This window comes from Mesoplodon mirus, assembly GCF_964341445.2.
Source record: "Mesoplodon mirus genome assembly, chromosome: 17".
Classification (NCBI taxonomy): Eukaryota; Metazoa; Chordata; class Mammalia; order Artiodactyla; family Ziphiidae; genus Mesoplodon; species Mesoplodon mirus.
This window is the reverse complement of record NC_138993.1, coordinates 20,748,004-20,767,040: the sequence shown is the minus strand read 5'-3', so window position 1 is coordinate 20,767,040 and position 19,037 is coordinate 20,748,004. Positions and strand designations below refer to the sequence as shown.

Here is a 19,037-nt window from a genome sequence, read left to right as displayed (position 1 = left end):
ACTCAGCAACCACAAAGGAGGCAGGAGGGATGGTGATATATAAAAAGAACAGAAAGAAGACAAGTATAACTATGATTCATGGGAGAATGAAAAGTTCATGAGAGGGTCAGAAAGCAGGCAGGGGACAGAGGATATGGAGTCTTATAGGTCATGATAAAAGTTCAGATTTTCTTCTAAGTATAAAAGAAATCACTGGAGAGTTTTGAGCAGGGAAGTGTCATTCAGAAATTGAGCAACTTGCCTAAATAAATATGTAAGACAGAGAAAGAAAATGCTTCTGTGTGATGATTTGTTTTAGACCTAGTAGCTTGCTCTCCCTTTGCAGCAGGTGATAAATACTCCTCAGAAGGGGAATTATTTCTAACCAAATGATCCACGGAAACGAGGAGAATACTTTTGTTGTGGGAATCTTTTGAAAGATGTCTCCTCCATAAATAAATGGTACTTGAAAAACAGATTTGATTCAAGCAAACTAGTAAGAAGTACATAATACAAGTAAATCTAAGCCAAGTACTAATAATTTTGGTTCAATTTCATTTTTGCATTTATGTAGAAATGAATTGATTTCAAAAACCTCAGTCTAAGAATGGAGAAGAATGTTAAGATAAGCATTATTAGCACATACTTCAATGATATTCAAGTCCAGAATTATGTGCCATTTAATTATAATAATTTTTCAGAATCTGGTTCAAGAGCCTTACATGAACTTGTTCAATCCCATGACTTGAGTGAGCTAAAAACTGTACCTATCATTGTGATCAAGAGTCAGAAGAGACAAATATCCAGTATCCCTGGCACATGGGGAGATTGTTTTTAAGCTCTAGGAGAGTTGGTATTCCAAATGCAATAAAGCCTAGAAACAATATACACCAGCATAACAAATATTAAGACAGCTGGCTCCTATCTTCTACCTGGTGGAACAAGTTAAACTTATCACTTTCTCCTGGGACAGGATGGGGTGATGAGGAGATGGAGAGGCCCAGCCCCTGCCTAGAAACAGCAAGCAATCCAGTCTTGGGAAAGAGGGAGGTAAAGAACGGTTCTCAAGTCCCTAGTCCGACTTCTCAGACCCCAAATCTCCTCAGCTCAGGCCAAGAAAATGGATGTCAAATAAGGGAGTTTCTTGAAATTGCTGCCACTGTCCTGGAAGTTCGATCCAGTCACAGGTCATTTAACTGTCAGTAGAAAATTACCACCAGATAACACCAAACCAGAGCCAGACAGAAATGGATTTTGATAGTGTGGCTGGGTATCTGTTATTTCATTAATCTCACTACATACCACACAGTCCCACATTTTTACCAGATTAAATTTTTGGCCTTTGTATGCCGTGTTATGCATTTCTGATTGGACCAATTATTAAACAGGGCTAAACTTCCCAACCACCTCCTGCTACTGAAAACCTCCCCGAAGAACAATTTTCCTCTCAAGTCTCTAATTCCATCAAACATGATAGACAAAGGGTTAAGAGCACAATTTTTAGGAACATAAATACCACTCTAGATTTTGGCTGCAAAACAGGGGCTTTTCTGAGTTCAACAGATTTTCCCAATATCACACCTATAAAAGGAAGTCCAAGCCTTGATCAATTGGACTAAATGTAAATGGCTTTTTTGCCCCCCGATGAAGTTATTTTGATATTTATAAAATGATTTCATTTTTAACACATCTACCATGAATTCAGTATATTATATAATTATGTTCAGCTATATTACATATTTCTTTAAGTGTCTTAATTTTATATCCTAGCCTAAATTAGTATTCATGTAAAAATACTTTTTAGGTCTATAGACAGGGCTCAATTAAATGCAGAAAAAAGACAATGCCTCAGACAAGCAATTCCCAATCTGAATACAAAGGTTCCACATTAATATTAAAAGATTTGCATATCCTTCATGATATTATTTGTGCTAATGTCCACTAATTGGGAAAATATTATAAAAGATATTACAAATTCATCGATGTTTTTAAAGTCTGAATTTTAAAATTACATTATTTTCCTTTTAGATGGGATACTGGTATAGTGATTGTATTTTTTTTTTTTTAATGTATGGTTATTTACAACATTGTGTGAGTTTCTGGTACACAGCAAAATGATTCAGTTATATATATATATAGATTGTGTGTGTGTATATATATATATATATATAGATAGATATAGATATAGATAGTGATTGTATATTTTTAAGTGCCTTTCTCTTTTAGAGATATATACTAAAATATATACAGATGAAATGAAATAAGAAGTCTGAGGTTTGCTTCAAAGTAACACTGGATGGGGGAGGTGGATGGGGTACAGATATGGATATGAGGGTCATTATAATATTCTATTTTTATGTTGTGAAATGCTCCGTAATAATAATGTGAATGTAACATTAACATGTAATTCTTCCATCCTCTATGTATAACTGAGTAACACTGGTACACCTTTACTCAAGAAACTATCAATTCAGTCTACAGAAATGCTTAGTGCACACATGGATTCCTCCCTGTCCTGTCCTTCATGGCCACAGAATAAGATTCACCAGTCCAGACCATGGTATTTGAACATGAATGGTAGATAATGAATAAATTAAAGAATTAATCCAATAGGTAAATAGTCTTTGTCAAACATCTGAAACATTCTGATTTTAATTATTCAGATGTGTGCAATCAGTGAAAGAAAATAAGACTGTCAATTTGGTGGTAATTTGCTTATTCTACTAAGCTGATGTCAAAGTCAGTAAGGTTTGAATGATCACATCTGTCTTTAAAATCTGAGGAAGACTCATGCAGGCATTTATAATCCTATCAAGACGTATTCAGGTAATTATAATAAAGTGATTTAAAAAAATACAACTTACTATGCTCTTAATACTATCTTACTAAACCACAAAATTCTGCATTTTGATTAGTATTTTGATCAAAACATATTACCTATCATAAAACCATATTTAACCAGCAGAATGAACTATACGCACTTGTTAGCTAACTTCTCTGGTTAACTACTATCCAAAAAGTTTTTGTGTTTCCTTAGGCCCTTGTTCTTAAACTACACTAATACACTGGTTGCTCCTAATTCAGCAAAGAATATAGAATACAGATTTTCATTGATAAAGATGATATTAGAGGTCCACTGAAACACTGCTGAAATATCCAGTTTAGGATTATCTAGATACAGTAGGTTAGGAATACTGATACAAAGTATTCCCTTCACAAGTGATTTTCTGACTAAATACCTAACTCAAACTTAATTTTCCTGTGAGCTCATCTCTTCTAAAACAAATTACAGAATATAAATGGTTTAGTTGAGTTCCAAGTAATCAAGATTTTGCTGTTTTCTGTACTGAACAGATCATAGAAAGTTTATTTTTCAAAATATTACGGGAAATTGCTACATTCTCTAAAAGCAGAGTAACAAAATAAATCCATAAGGCATTTTGGTTTTTTTGGATAAACAAATGGTATGCAGGTTTTGATCAATGTTGCATAAATAAATCATTGCTGAGTAAAGTCTACCAGTCAAATTGTAAGACACTGATACAGAATCCCTTTAAGAACTATGGCCTGGAAACTATTTGTTTCAAAAGCAACTATATAACAGAATTTAGTGTTATTCAAATTAACAAATATTCTGGGAAGAGAGTATATTCTTAACTAGGTTGACACGGCCAATAAAGGTTTGGGATGAGAGTACTGAAATCCTCGATGCCAGATTAGTGGCAAAGGCATAAAGAGTGATTAATAACTCTTAAGAATTTTTGGAGAATGGGGAAATTATGAATTTTTCTGGGAGGATATGGACACTCTCCCCCCTCACGAAAACATACACGGGCAAATTTTAACTCACAAATCAGACCTCTAAAATCCAGGTTAGTAGCTCCTGGTGTAGAAAGTTTAAGAACTGAGACACAGAAGACAGGGAAAAGGACTTAAAGTCATAGGATCATGTGGCTTTGTTACATCATTTGTCTCACATTTTTGCATATGCATTTGGGAACCACCCTTTAAGAAATGTAAGCAATCCCCTATATCCAATAGGCCTAGTAAGTCTTACTTTACTTGGAAGGAAGAAAAACAATCCACATTTGGAAAGATATTATTTTATACACACATGATTACTGTATTACTTCCACCTGTAGTAACAAAGTTTCTGACAAGATTTTTGTTCACTGCTGCATCACCCATGTTTAAAGCAGTGTCCACCACACACTATTCAGTAACCTAATAAATAATAAATGTATTAGCATACTTTCACTTAAGCACAGCACATCCTGATAACCAAAATACTCCCAATAAACCCATTATAACATCTAAATTAATATTAAATGGCAATTTTCTCCAAAAGGAATTTAGATACTAACCTTTAATTACATACCCCAGAATCTGAAAGCAGTGACAAAGATTCTTAAATATACTGTTTGGCTTTAGAATTATTCTTTATTCACAGTAATGGAGATAAATTAAATGAATGAATCGGCCTTTAAAAAAAAACACCTGGAAATCAAATTAACTCCTCCTAAATCAAAATGCCCCCTTTCAACCTTGTCAAATATGGCTTTAGAACTCCAGTGACAATCAGGTACCCATGCAGTCCTTCAGTAATCTGCTGCTTAGTTTCCTTAGACAGAAGAAATAAACCAAGTTCAGATTTTTCTATACACTGAGCAACAGGTGAATCCTAGGCATACCTTACTGCTCCTGGTAGAGATGGCCAGGGAGAAAAAAAATGGAAAATGAAGAATTAACCTCTGTAATATTATATTCATCATAATACAAAATGTGTTACCATTTCAGTGGTGAACTACCCAGGGATATAAGTTAAGAATCACCTCTCAAAGATTTCTGGGTCAAAATAACAAAACAAGAGCACCAAGAACCATTAGAGAAGAATAAAGACTTCTTAAAATGTAAATAAGCAAGAACATTTAACATAATTTATATCTGATTTACATGTCATTTTCAAAAACAAACCTACCAGATTGAATAAGATAAAGAGTGTATTTTAGGAAAATATGTTCAAGAATTATGGATGCTCCAGTTAACCATTTTTTATTGCTCCAATAGACATAATAATGTCGCTAGGTCCTAGCGACAGCTGACAGAATCATTCTGGTTCTTCTAAGTCACCAAAGGGAGGAGAGAAAAAAAAATTGATTCATCTAAAGAAGTTAGACAAGATGATCTCTTACCAAGACAAAGAAAGGGCTAAGCTTATCACCAAAATCTTTTTGGGGGAAAAGACTGGGTTTTGTTGAACTTATATATCATAAAACTATTATCAGCTGCTTACTGGATGGATAATTTATCCTGAATGACTGCAACATAAAAAAGGCCATTTAAGAAAAGTCCATAGCAAACATCATTCTCAATGGTGAAAGACTGAAAGCTTCTCCTCTAAGGGACAAGGCAAGGATGCCCACTCTCACCACTTCTTTTCAACACAGTATTGGAAGTTCTAGCCAGGGCAATTAGTCAAAAAAAAATTTTTAAAGGCATCCAAGTTGGAAAGAAAAAAGTAATTATCTCTACTTGCAGATGGCATGATCTTATATGTAGAAAACGCTATACATTCCACAAAACAAAACAAACTGTTAGAACTAAAAAATGAATTCAGCAAAGTTGCAGGATGAAAAATCAGCATACAAAATCAGTTGTGTTTCTATACAACAATGAACAATCTGAAAAGGAAATTGTAAAAAACAATTCCATCTACAATAGCATAAAAAAGAACAAAATAAAGCATAAAAATTACTTAATGTAAAAAATACTTAGGAATAAACCTAACCAAGGAGGTCAAACACTTGTATACTGAAAAGTACAAAACACTGCTGAAAGAAATTAAGACACAAATAAACAGAAAGACATTCCATGCTCAAGGACTGGAAGATTTAATATGGTTAAGATGTCCATATCAACCAAAGAGATCTACAGATTCAATGCAATCCCTATCAAAACCCCAAAGATAGTTTTTGCAGAAATATAAAAATTCATCCCAAATTTATATGGAATTTCAAGGGACCTCAAATAGCCAAAATAATTTCAAAAAGTAATAACAAAGAGGATTCATGCTTCCTGATTTCAAAATGTATTATAAAGCCATAGTAATCAAAACAGTGTGGTACTAGCAGAAAGACAGACAAGCAGACCAATGGAGTAAAACAGAGCCCAGAAAAAAACCCTTGCATATATGGTCAAATGATCTTCAAGGGTGCCAAGAACATTCAATGGGGAAAGGCGAGTTCCTTCAAAAAATGGTGCTGGGAAAAGTGGTTTTCTACATGCGAAAAATGAAGTTGGACCTTTATCTTACACCACATACAAAAAATTAACTCAAAAGGCATTAAAGACTGAAATATAAGATCTAAGACTTTAATAAAACTCCTACAAAAAAACATAGGGAAAAATCTTCATGACACTGGAGTTGGCAATGATTTCTCGGACATGACACCAAAAGCACAGGCACAAACATAAAACTGACAAATGGGACTACCTCATGCTTTAAAAACCTCTGCGAATCAAAAAACACTATCAAGAGGATGAAAAGGCCACCTATGAAAAGGGAGAAAATATTTGCAAATCATGTATCTGCTAAGGGGTTAACATCCGTAATTACAATGGATTCCTATAACTCAACAACAAAAATCAAATGGACTCAATTAAAAAAAGGATTTAAATAGACATCACTCCAAAGATGATACACAAGTGGCACAAAAGCAATGAAAAGATGTTCAACATCATCAATCATCGGCGAAAACGCAAGTGAAAACCACAGTATCAACTCATACCAGTTAGGATGGCTACCATCCAAAACACAGAAAATAAGTGTTGGTGAGGATGCGAAGAAATTGGAACTCGTGTACACTGTTAATGGTGTACAGCAGCTGGTATGGAAAACTGTATGAAAGTTCCTCAAAGAATTAAAAATTAAATTACCATATGACCCAGCAATCCCACTTCTGAGTACATTGCCAAACGAACTGAAAGAAGGGTCTTGAAGAGATGTGCACACCCATGTTCATAACAGCACTATTCACAACAGCCAAGAGGTGGAAGCAACCTATACGTTCATCAGCAAATGAATGGATAAACAAAACGTGGTATATAGACAATGGAATACTATTCAGCATTAAAAAGGGAAGTAATCCTGTTACATGCCAAAACATGGATGAACCTTGAAGACCTTATGCTAAGTAAAGTAAGCCAGTCACAAAAAGAAAAAAGGATTTCATTTATATGAGGCATCTAAAGGAGTCAAAATCAAAGAAACAGAAAGTAGAACGATGGTTACTATGGACTGGGGAGCCGGGGGATAGGTGGGGGAGTGAAAAGGAGCTGTTTAAGGGTTATAGAGTTTTACATTTGTAAGATGAAAAGGTTCTGGAGGTCTATTTCATGTCACTGTGAATATACTGTATATACATATATATAGTATATATATATATAAAAAGCTACCAAATTGACATTTAAAAATGGTTAAAATTAAGAAATTTTATGTTTTTTAAATCATGATTTATATTACGTTTTATAAACATATTCACATTGATTGAAGTATTCATATTTCAATATGGTAAGTATTAAATACTTATAGTTTAAAAACACTAAATAATCCATTGTAGTAATGCCTAAAAGCTTCTGAAGAGTAGTTTAGATTCTAAGAAAGTAAGATTATTAAAAATATACAATCCTACTTACCTTGGCTTGTCTCTCTTTTCTCTTTGTCTTTCAAAATCTCGTCCTCTGTCCTTTCCATCTCTTGGTTTTTCTTCTATCCTGTCTTTTACTTTATATTTTTCTTTATATTTTTTCCCCAGAGCAATATCTTCCTGTATAGGAGGGGGTGGGCTAGGAGTACGAGGTCCTTTCTTCTTACTTTGGTTGCTTTTTGAATTCCTGAAGGTAACACAAAGCTATCAGAAGTCTAAAGACTTTTAGAAGGTCAAATAAATATTTTTTTCATTTTAACAAAGCACTTTTAAAAAATGGTAGCATTCCTTTCAATAACTTGCCATTTACTATTTTATATACTAGCAATCAATATCAAAAAAAATTTACTTGCTACCTACTTCATTAACACTGCTTATTATATAATTTTAAAGGGTATATTTCTGAGAAAAGATAAGAGGTGGAGTAGGAAGAGATTCTTTCAGGACGGAAAAGATCATAAAATAAAACAACTGCATGAACTGAATTTTTTTTTAAAGCTTATTATAGAAAAGTAGATGAAAAAGTAAAAGTCACCTATAATTCCATTACCCAAGGATAGCCAATGTTAACACCTTGGATATATGTCCACACTTTTTCCATGTCTCTTTCCCTTCTTCCCTCCCTGCCACCCCATATGCACAGTCATAATACAATGTTTTGTAAAATTTTTTGTACTATAGCATGAGTATCTTTCTATAACAAAAAAGTGGATTTGATAATTATTCTTATGGACTGTACAGAATTTCCTTTAATAGATATGCTCCATAACTTCTTTAAACAATTTCACATTGGTAAGTTTTTCAGGTGGCTTCCATGTTTTCAGCATTATAAAGAACAATTACATCAACTATAAATGAAACCTTAAGCACTGTTAGTAAATATTCTTTTAAATCTTTGTTTTAAATCTTAAACATTCATTTAAATCTTTTCCAACTCTTAGATTACAGAGATGATCCTTTAAATTTTAGAATTTTGTATCTCACAGTTAATCTACCTGGGATTGTTTTTTTGGGGTCTAGACTATCCTCTTTAATTTGGCATTTAAAATCGTTTTATCTAAATGCTATAACTTTGAGTCTTTACACATTACAAATTGTCCGTCTTTACTTCATACCCTGACAACAGTTTGAGCATTTTGGTGTCATATCCTTTTCCCTCAGAGCTCTATAAATATTGTTACAATATTTTGTGGCATTTAGTGTTTTGGATGAAAAGTCCAAAGGGAGCTAATTTCTTTTCCTATGCAGGTTACCCAGCTCTTCTGCCTGTATGTATTATTATATTATTCCTTGCAAACTAAAAATTTCAAAATAAGTGTACGTTCTCTTTTTTTTTTAACCTTTTCCATCACTCAGTGTGCTGCTTCAATCTGAAACCCTTGTCTTTTACTCATTTTTTTTTCTATTTTTATTTCATTAATTCTCCATATGACCTGAGTCTCTCTGGTTTGCTTTATTATAGTTACTACATCTCCTAGATCACTCCTTCATTGTTTTCCATTATTCCATCTCTCCTTTTACTTTCCAATATCTTAAAATATTGGAAATATCTTAAATGTGTTTTCAAATTCAGTAAATTTTCTTTTAAATTGCACTTATTCTACTAATATTAAATTTGGCAATCTCTTTATTCTGCTATTTCCAGTTTTGTTTTGTTTTTTTCCTGCGGTACGCGGGCCTCTCACTATTGTGGCCTCTCCCGCTGCGGAGCACAGGCTCCGGATGCGCAGGCTCAGCGGCCATGGCTCACGGGCCCAGCCGCTCCGCAGCATGTGGGATCTTCCCGGACCGGGGCACGAACCCGTGTCCCCTGCATCGGCAGGCAGACTCTCAACCACTGCGCCACCAGGGAAGCCCGCTATTTCCAGTTTTAAAAATCATTTTTCATCCAAAATATCTCTGTTCACAGATCGCTTTTATTTTCACGATCAACTGCTCTCAACAGATCAATCAATATCCTCTCAAATCATATTAAAATTTTGAATTAATTTCTTATTTAAATTTGTTCCTGTTTTTTGCAACATTGAATGTTCAGTCTGGTACTGAGTTTTTAAGTAGCCCTTTCTCTTCACACATCTGGTAAGTTTTCACCAGCTACTTATTTCACTAGTTATTGATATTTATAAATGACAACTTAGGCCAAAATCCTAGAACTTACTTCCTGTGACCTAGAGTTCTCTAATCCCAAGATGCCTTAGCTGTAAAAAAGGTAATGGATAGTATCTTCCTCAAAATTGCTGGTAAGATTAAAAACAGATAAAAGCAACTGACTCATAGCGGGCATTCAGAAAATTTACCTCTCTTAGTCCTTATCCCTACTTCTTATTGTCATAGATAGGGTCAACGATCTAGCAAGTCAGAAATTATTAAAATATGACCAAATCTACTTTTCATCTTTGTCTTCTGCCAAAACGATTATTAGTTACATATCTCACTGCATATTTATGAAGTGACTCAAATTTTTAATGTATTTAATGGATAAGTGATGTGTCTACATTTCTAAATATTTTTCCACTTAAAAGATACACACTAACCAACAGTTGGTAGATAGTATGAAAAATTACTTTAAAAACCATTTTCAAGATAAAATGATAGAGAAGTTCTTGACACAGACTGTATTTTCACATTATTGCCTGTGACAGAAACTAGCTAGGTGTTTACTACACTTTTGTCCTGGCCATACTGTTGAACCATACTGTCTAGACTTTTTTGAAGTTAGATGTGGCCAATTGACCAAGCTCTGGCCAAAAAGAATGTGAGAGAAAGTGATGTACACCACTTCCAGGCCTAACTAGTAAGGAAGACTCTCATACTCCAGGTAATTGTAAACTATGTAACTAAATAAGTACAATACTCTTTTTTCTTCACATATTGCATTTTTTGGTATCCTCAAAAACCTAAGAAAGTAAAGCCATGGTCAGAACGGGCCTAGGTACTGAAGCTGCATGTATAGAAGAGTCACATATTAATCAGAAACACCCACTTCTTACTTGAGTGAGAAATAAACTTCCGTTGTGTTAAATTCACATTCTGGGATTAAGCTATTGTAACAACCAGGATTATGCCAGTACACTCACTGGCATAAGTGCAGAATTTCTTCAAATACCTTAAAAAATATATGTAGTTAGAAAACATAGTTGTGTTACAGATACAGAGTTTGCAAGTAACTTCCAACAGAATGGGCCAAAATTGATTTTGTGCATTCTGAAGTCAACAAGATCTTTCAACATTTTTTTTTAAGTCAAATGATTATCCTTTAGTGTCAAAGAGCCCACTTCCTATTTGTGGCACACAGCTCAATTATCTACTTCTATCACTTTCAGAGCCTTTCTCTTTCTCTCTCTCCCCAAAACTTATTTCTTTTGAATAGCTTTTGACACACTTCACATGTCTCAGCTTAAAAGCTTTCCATCAGGCTCTCTCTTACAATAAATGTCTAAGAAAACTGCCAATTTTTACAGAGAAGTGTGAGTCTTAATTTGTCTGTGATTATCTCTGCCTACTCAATATGATAACCATGTAAAACCAAGGAGTTTGTTTACCTGACTGTCACCTCAGTTGATTTACTGGCAGTGGCTGCAACATTCCATTGAATTTTAATTGAAATTTCAATCCTTAACTTGTTGAATGTATTCAAACAGTTTATAGTATGATCCACAATGTAACTAAAAGTTGATGATCTGACCCACTCTAGGCAATGTAAACTGCACGACTACAGAAACGCTATACCCAATTCAGTGTTTTCTTTGTACTTTTAATGTACTGTTTTCCAGATCTTTCTGCTTCTATTATTAAATTAATGGTGCATCTTAAAGTCAATATCTTACAATACAGAAATATAGTAGTTAAATCAATGTGAGTAATTATTCATGCTCAATATTCATCAAAGGATAAGTGAATTACTAACAAAGCAGTAAGAGAAGACTACATGAAAATGAACAGGATGAAACTAACCCTTCATTTAAATAGTTATAGAAACTTTCTATGAAGAGATTAAGTTTTGAAGATTTTATAAATATTTAGAAAGGATTAGAAAATGAAAAGGAGTATTTCTGGTATGCTGGCGGTTTTTTTGGGAAATGAATGGAATTGAGGGAAAGTTATATAATTGGTTAGTCAAAAGAATAAAGAGCAAGTGGGGTAAATCATATCACTCTATAGTTCAACTTCTTTCATATCCCTTTATTCAATCTTAGGAGCAAAGGAGAGAATCAAATCAACTTTACAGAGTGCCTTATTACAATACAAAGCTCTTTGTAGAGCAGGTGCTGTGGGGAGATAGAACAGTGAACCATCAAGATTGCAATCTTCAAGGAGCTTAAATTTAATAGAGGTTGTAAAACATGTGTGCCACAGCTAAAATATAATGCAAATAGCAATTAGTATTAAGTGAGAGGTACAAATAAAATCTGATATATAAAGGGAACAGAAATTATGTTCAGTAAGGAGAAATGGGAAAACTTAATAGAAAGACAGAATTTGAGCTGGACGTTGAAGGTCTGAAGGTGATGAGTATAGGAAGAAGGCTGGACGAAAATATGGACAAGAGTGGAAAGATCAAAGTATGAATGCTATTCTAAAAAATCTGAATTTCAGCCAACAGAATGGAAAACTACTAAGTTTCTCAGTGGCATAATAAATTAATTGTAATTGTTGTTTTAAGATTTCTCTCACATCTCTAAAGTGAAGGGTTAGGGCAGCTGAATGAAAATGTTTAATGTGTGGCAGAATGGACACTAGATAAATAGAGTGAGTAGGATGATGTAATAAACTGGGTAAAAAGTAAATGGAATCTAGAATAGGGTTAAAGCCTCTAGAAACTAGAAGGAGACAACTATGAGTTTCATTATGGGTTCAAATAGACATTTGCCAACTGGTCAAATACTGGGAAGAGGTTTTTAGTTTAGCCTTTTTCTTAAATAATAAATTAGTGTATGTCCTTTAATAAAATTTAAATAGTCCATAGTGACATTAAATGAAAAGGTATCTCCTGCCTTATCCTCAACCCCTCAATGTAATTTATTTCTATCTTTATTCTTTCAATTGACCACTACAATAATTCTAAATAATATATTCATACTGCTTCATACATACTATAAACAATTTAATCTCTTGATCATGTACACAAGGAGACAAGAAGAATGTTCATTGTGCATAATTTGTAGTAACTAAAACCTGAAATCAACTTAAATGTTCAACAAAAGTAGATAAATACATAAATACTACTATGAAAGAACTACAGCTACATATATCAATACAGATAAATGTAAAAAAAATGCTAAGTGAAAAAGTTGCAGAAGAAAAGTTGTATCTATATTAAGATTAAATAGATGAAAGTAATACTATATATTGTAAGACAATACATATTATGGAAGTATAAACACACATGCATAGGTATCATAAACAACAAATTCAAGAGGGAAGGACCAGAAATATAGCTGCTTATTTCTTAAAAAATAAAAAGCTCTGAAGCATATATAGATGTGACACAGAACTTTGCTTTATTGTTCTCTATAATTTTCTTTTAAATGGAAACTTTTCACACTTTTTTCTTAGAAGAAAAAAGTTTACATTAAATACTGAATGTATTAAAAGTATCTTTATGTAATCTACCAAGTAATTATTTTGAATATCACTTCAGAAAAAGCAATTTAATTCTGGTACTATTTATCACCCTACTGACCTCTGCTGGTCCAGCAAGGGAGAGGATACTGCAGTTGTCTTCCTGTCTTTCTTGCTAGTTGAAGATGATGACTTAGGGCTTGATTTTCGCTTTGGAGATTTGCTAGACTTTCTTAGAGAAGGTGATGGAGATAACTTTGATCTAACCACTTCTGGTGAAACCTTCCAAAAGAATTCAGTAACTCAATTCAGAAACTCTTCCAATCATGGTTGTTATAATCAAACAACAAAGCACGTGTTTTAAAATTATACCAAACTTCAGATGAAGTATTAAGTGTTACGATAGCCACCACAAATTAATATTAGTCTGGCTCCTGAACCTATGCTGTTAACCAATACTAACTGCCCCAACATAACACTAATATCAATAAAGCAAACTAAAATTATGAAATTTCAAAATCTCCTCAGAAAAAACACAAATTATTAAAGAGTAGAAAGATACAATATATTTGAATATAATGTATCTTTCTACTCTTTAAAAAAGAAACAAGTATTCTAGAAATAGCATGGGCCTAAAAACCAGATGTATATAGATTCAAGCCCCATTTTACATTAGCTGGTGACTCCAAGCAACAGAAACTCAGTTTTGTTTATCTATTCAATAACAAATATATGTCCTATTTACCTAATAGAGAAATATGAAGATTAATTAACATACGTGAAGTATCAATATTCTAATACAACTTAAGATGTAGCAAGCAGCTAGTGAGTTCTCTGATCAATACTCATTTTGATGTTAATTACTAACATATTTCAATAAATAGCATACCTCCTTTTTAATAATAATTTCTTCTCTTTTCTCCATGTTTTCTTGTTCCAGCTTCATTAATTCCCTCTGTATCTTTTGACGCTTCATTTCCAGTGACAACTCATGAACATAATCATAATTAATATCTCCATTATCAGAATCTTTAAAATAAAAATTCCATTACTTGTCGGAAACTATTATAATTATCTATACCAAAAATTAGAGAAAATTTTTCAACAATTTTTTATACAAATTAAAATGGTAGACTCTTTAACAAGAACATACTTCAAAAAGATAAAAGAAATATACACTGTTTCTATAAAGAATTAAAATCAATATGGCTAATTTCTTTATGAAAACAAACATTTTTAAGGTTCCTGGGTTTTCTGGAAGTGATTTTGGGCTGTTTGGGTTTTTGGTTAGGAGACGGAATTTTTAAAAGATACACTTAAAACACTCAGCTATAAATTCTAAGCATTAAAGGCACCAAAGCCTTCAATATTTCATGCTGCATATGATATGATTCATTATCTTCTTCATTTTCTTAAAGACTCGTTAGTATTAAATTAAAGTCACATTAGGTGTGCAATACTGTTTCCATAGTTTTGTTGCTTTTTAAAAATTAATATCCTGATTTGTATCTAAAAATAAAGTTAAGTAATTTTAATACTAATGTGTACATGAGCTAATTTTGGAAGGATCTATAACATTTTCATTATAAGTGATTTGTACTAGTTTCTTAGACTAGAATTGTCCATCTCTTCAATGGATCTGATAGCATGTATCTATTTCTATTCATCTTTTCCAATGAAAAGAATCTGAGGGTTGGTTTGGGTGGGGGAAGAGTGGTGTGAAGAACTATTTCATCACAACATGTAGTTTTCAGAGGCTCCTGGCACTGCTACCTATTTGCTAATAATGCCAAAAGACTGGAGGAGGAAATTTCACTGACTTCTATTCTAACACATGAACACACTGGGCTTGACTGATTATAAACTGAGGTGCCTTCTCAAGCCATACTTTTAGCACTTAAGATCATCACTTCTTAACCTGGGGTAGAGAAATAAAATGAAGAACTAAAAAACAATAAAGATAAGGAGTCCTACTTGATTGCTTAAAGCACAAAAAAAACGGACATCATTGTCATGTACAGGTAAATACATTAGAATGAAAACTATCCATTCATGCTTGGGGACTAAGAGGGTAATTATATATCTTATTATCTGTGTCACAAAACTTGATTACTCATCTTATATTGGTGTATGATGATAAGTTCTCAGTAAATACATAACACTGACTAAATCATGCCTTTCAGTCAGCAAGCAATTACTAAATATTTATGGGCATGTAGTTTTTACTACATAAAATAATTAAAGATACTGAATTTAATTAAATGAATAGTGGCTATCTCTAGTTACGATTTTACACTCCGTTGAGACACTTTACATCAGTGAATAGTAGGGTTCGATGATCCAGTTTGTTGTGTTCTTAAATTATTAACAGATAAAATTTCATTACTAAATACTAAGGGTAAAACAAAGGAAAGGGTAATTAATTGAGAAGAATGATTTACAGTGTTTCTGAAGGTATTATCAGTAATGTTCTGCTCATCTAAAAACTGCTATCTGGGAATATCACCCATACAGAACACATGTAAAAAAATGACAAATTGGCTTTCAGTCTTTAATCCCTAACCACTCAACCAAGGGGAAAGTGCAGGTAGGGGGAGACCTGAGCAGTTAAAATATATGTCGAAGTCAAGGTACTATAGCTAATATATTTTGCTTAGAGGGAAAGCTCTCAAGTCTTTACTCAGAAACTACTTATTCTAACTTTATGCATATCTGTTATAATCAAATGTAAGATGTTTTCCCAATCTATAAGAGATGGGCTATGAAGTAGGCACAATGCAACTGATAGTCTGACAAAAGAAGAAAAATCAAAAAGCACAAAACATTAGGAGAGGACTCAAAAATAGAGTCTGACGAGGGGAGGGATATAATGGGATATTGGGACTGACAAATACACACTATTATATATAAAATAGATAACTAATAATAACCTGCTGTATAGCACAGGGAACTCTACTCAATACGCTGTAATGGCTTACATGGGAAAAGAATCCTAAAAAAAAGAGTGGATATAGGTATATGTAAACTGAATCACTTTGCTGTACACCTGAAACTAACACAACATTGTAAATCAACTATACTCCAATAAAAAATTTTTTTAAAAAAGGAGTCAAACCATTTAATAAGTTTAGAAAATGTCTCTCATATCTTACAGCTCAAGGTTATCATTACAATTACCTTAGAATCATCTATATGAATCAGCTGCTGTAAGTCATCAGGAAAATATTAAATATAATTAGAATGGCACATTTAACAGGCAGAGATTTTTTAAGAATATGTAACAAAAATACATGCAGTACATAAGGTTGACATTCTTTATATATAAAGAACTCTTATTAATTAAAAGAATGGGCAAAGGACACGAACAGATATAAACACAAAAAGAAATGCAAATGATATATAAATAAGCCTTTTTCATGTATTAAAGAGCCATTTTTTCCCTAATTATAATATTTGGTACTGGCAAAGGTACAGATAACAGGCATGTTCATTCTTTGGAGGTAGCAATGTAAACTAGTATTTCTAGCCTGGAAAATAATTTGGTAGTATGGGTAAAAGCTTTTAGAACATTCATACCCTTTAATATGACAATTTTACTTCCAGCAATCTACTGTATGCAAGTAATCATATTCAATAGATATAAAAATAAGCCTTTATATTTATACTCTTCTACACGCATTGCCCCATAGAAAGATTTTTCCATGTCATACACAAAGGTAAAACACCTCCATTTTAACATCTGCAAAGCATTTCATGATATGAACATATCATAGTTTAACCATTTTCCTTCTGACATTTACTTTGTTTTCAACAGTTTGCTATTATAAACAAGACTTCAGTGAACATTTTGATACCTACCTTACTTCACAGGAACAAGTATTTTTTTTAGAACAAACTAGATTTGCTGGACAAAAGATAAATATGATTTTTATTTTTAATATTGCCAAATTATACTCCAAAACAGCTTTACCAATGTAAACTTCCACTTGATAATACTAGTATTTTTCATTTCTGCCAATCTGATGGGTGAAGAATGCTATCTCTATTTTCATTGGCATTTCCCTGTAGTAAGGCTGAGCATTTATCGTCCATTTCTATTTCCTCTATGAATTTCATAACCAATTTTTGCTTTTTTTCCCTGTTTTCCAACTGTACTATCTTTTTCTTATATATTTGTGGAACTTCATTATAGGTTTATACAGTGCTTTTATTATATAGTTACTCATTACACATGTCAAATACTTTCTTATAGTGATCTATTTTTAATAGATCACTTGTGCGTTTAGTTATACAAAAAAATTTAAATCCTTATGTAATCAAATCTTTTATAGCTTCTGGATTTTATGCTTTATTTTAGGCGGATGTACGTACCACCAAGATTGCCAAAATATGTTCATTCATTTTCTCCTCTACTGAAATGATACTTTTGCTTTTTATATTACTGCACTGGTCCTTATGGTAAACAAATATGGTAAGTTTAGGGAACCAAATAAAAACAAAGACTTGGGAGTGGGGAGCCGGAAACACAGAAAGCAATTGGATAATGAAAAGTTTTGTAGGTACAGAAGAATTTGTACTTGATCCTCAAGGCAATGGGAAATCAGAGAATTTTAAATAGGGGAATGAAATGAACCAATTTATTCTTTTAAAAGCTCACTCTAACTCAGAGAATGAGAGAGATATTTGCAATACATATATCTGATGAAGATCTCATATTCAGAATATATAAAGATACTCAATTAAAAAAACAGTAACACAGGGCTTCCCTGGTGGCGCAGTGGTTGAGAGTCCGCCTGCCAATGCAGGGGACACGGGTTTGTGCCCCGGTCCGGGAAGATCCCACATGCCATGGAGTGGCTGGGCCCGTGAGCCATGGCTGCTGGGCCTGCGCGTCCGGAGCCTGTGCTCCGCAGCGGGAGAGGCCACAACAGTGAGAGGCCCGCATACCACACACACACAAAAAAAAACCACAGTAACACAATAAAACAATAGGCAAAAGTCGAGAATAGAGTTTATAAAACAGGTTGTACAATGGCCAAAAATGTAAAAAAGTTCTCAATTTCATTACTCATTAGGGAAATGCACACTAAAACCACAAAAAGATACTACCACACACCTCCAGAATGGCTAAGATGAAAAAGGCAAAAAACAACAGAGAAAGGAGAATCATTTTTTTTTTTTTTTTTTTTTTTTTGCGGTACGCGGGCCTCTCACTGCTGTGGCCTCTCCCGTTGCGGAGCACAGGCTCCGGACGCACAGGCTCAGCAGCCATGGCTCACGGACCCAGCCGCTCTGCGGCATATGGGATCCTCCCGGACCGGGGCACGAACCCGTGTCCCCTGCATCGGCAGGCGGACTCTCAACCACTGTGCCACCAGGGAAGCCCAAGGAGAATCATTTTTGACTTGACATTATCTACTAAAGATGAACATATGAAAACTCCATGGCCCAGCAATCCTACTCCCAAGCATAAACTCAAGGGAAATGGGTACATGTTTACCAAAGATATGATTAGGAATAGTAATAGCAACTTATTCATAACAGCCCAAAACTAGAAATTACTCAAATGTTTATCCACAGTAGAATGAATAAATCATGGTATATTCAGTGAAATACTACATACCAGTAAGAATGAATGAACTATAACTATACGCAATAATCTCACAGACATATTGTAAGCAAAAGAAGCTAAGCAGGGACTTCCCTAGTGGCGCAGTGGTTAAGAATCCACTTGCCAATGCAGGGGACACGGGTTCGAGCCCTGGTCTGGGAAGATCCCACATGCCGCAG

At 33.6% G+C, this 19,037-nt stretch overlaps 1 protein-coding gene across 5 annotated transcripts in view; it reads right to left on the bottom strand.

Annotated features, from left to right (window-relative positions):
• ZC3H13 (zinc finger CCCH-type containing 13) overlaps window positions 1–19,037 on the bottom strand; it is a 136,508-nt gene that overhangs the window by 33,587 nt on the left and 83,884 nt on the right. For all 5 annotated transcript variants that reach the window (XM_082601921.1, XM_082601922.1, XM_082601923.1 and 2 more), the window contains 3 exons: window positions 14,137–14,276; window positions 13,369–13,529; window positions 7,675–7,872 (listed from right to left, as the gene is read on the bottom strand). In XM_082601921.1, coding sequence (XP_082458047.1) covers window positions 7,675–7,872; window positions 13,369–13,529; window positions 14,137–14,276 — 499 coding nt within the window. The remainder of the gene's footprint in view (window positions 1–7,674; window positions 7,873–13,368; window positions 13,530–14,136; window positions 14,277–19,037) is intronic.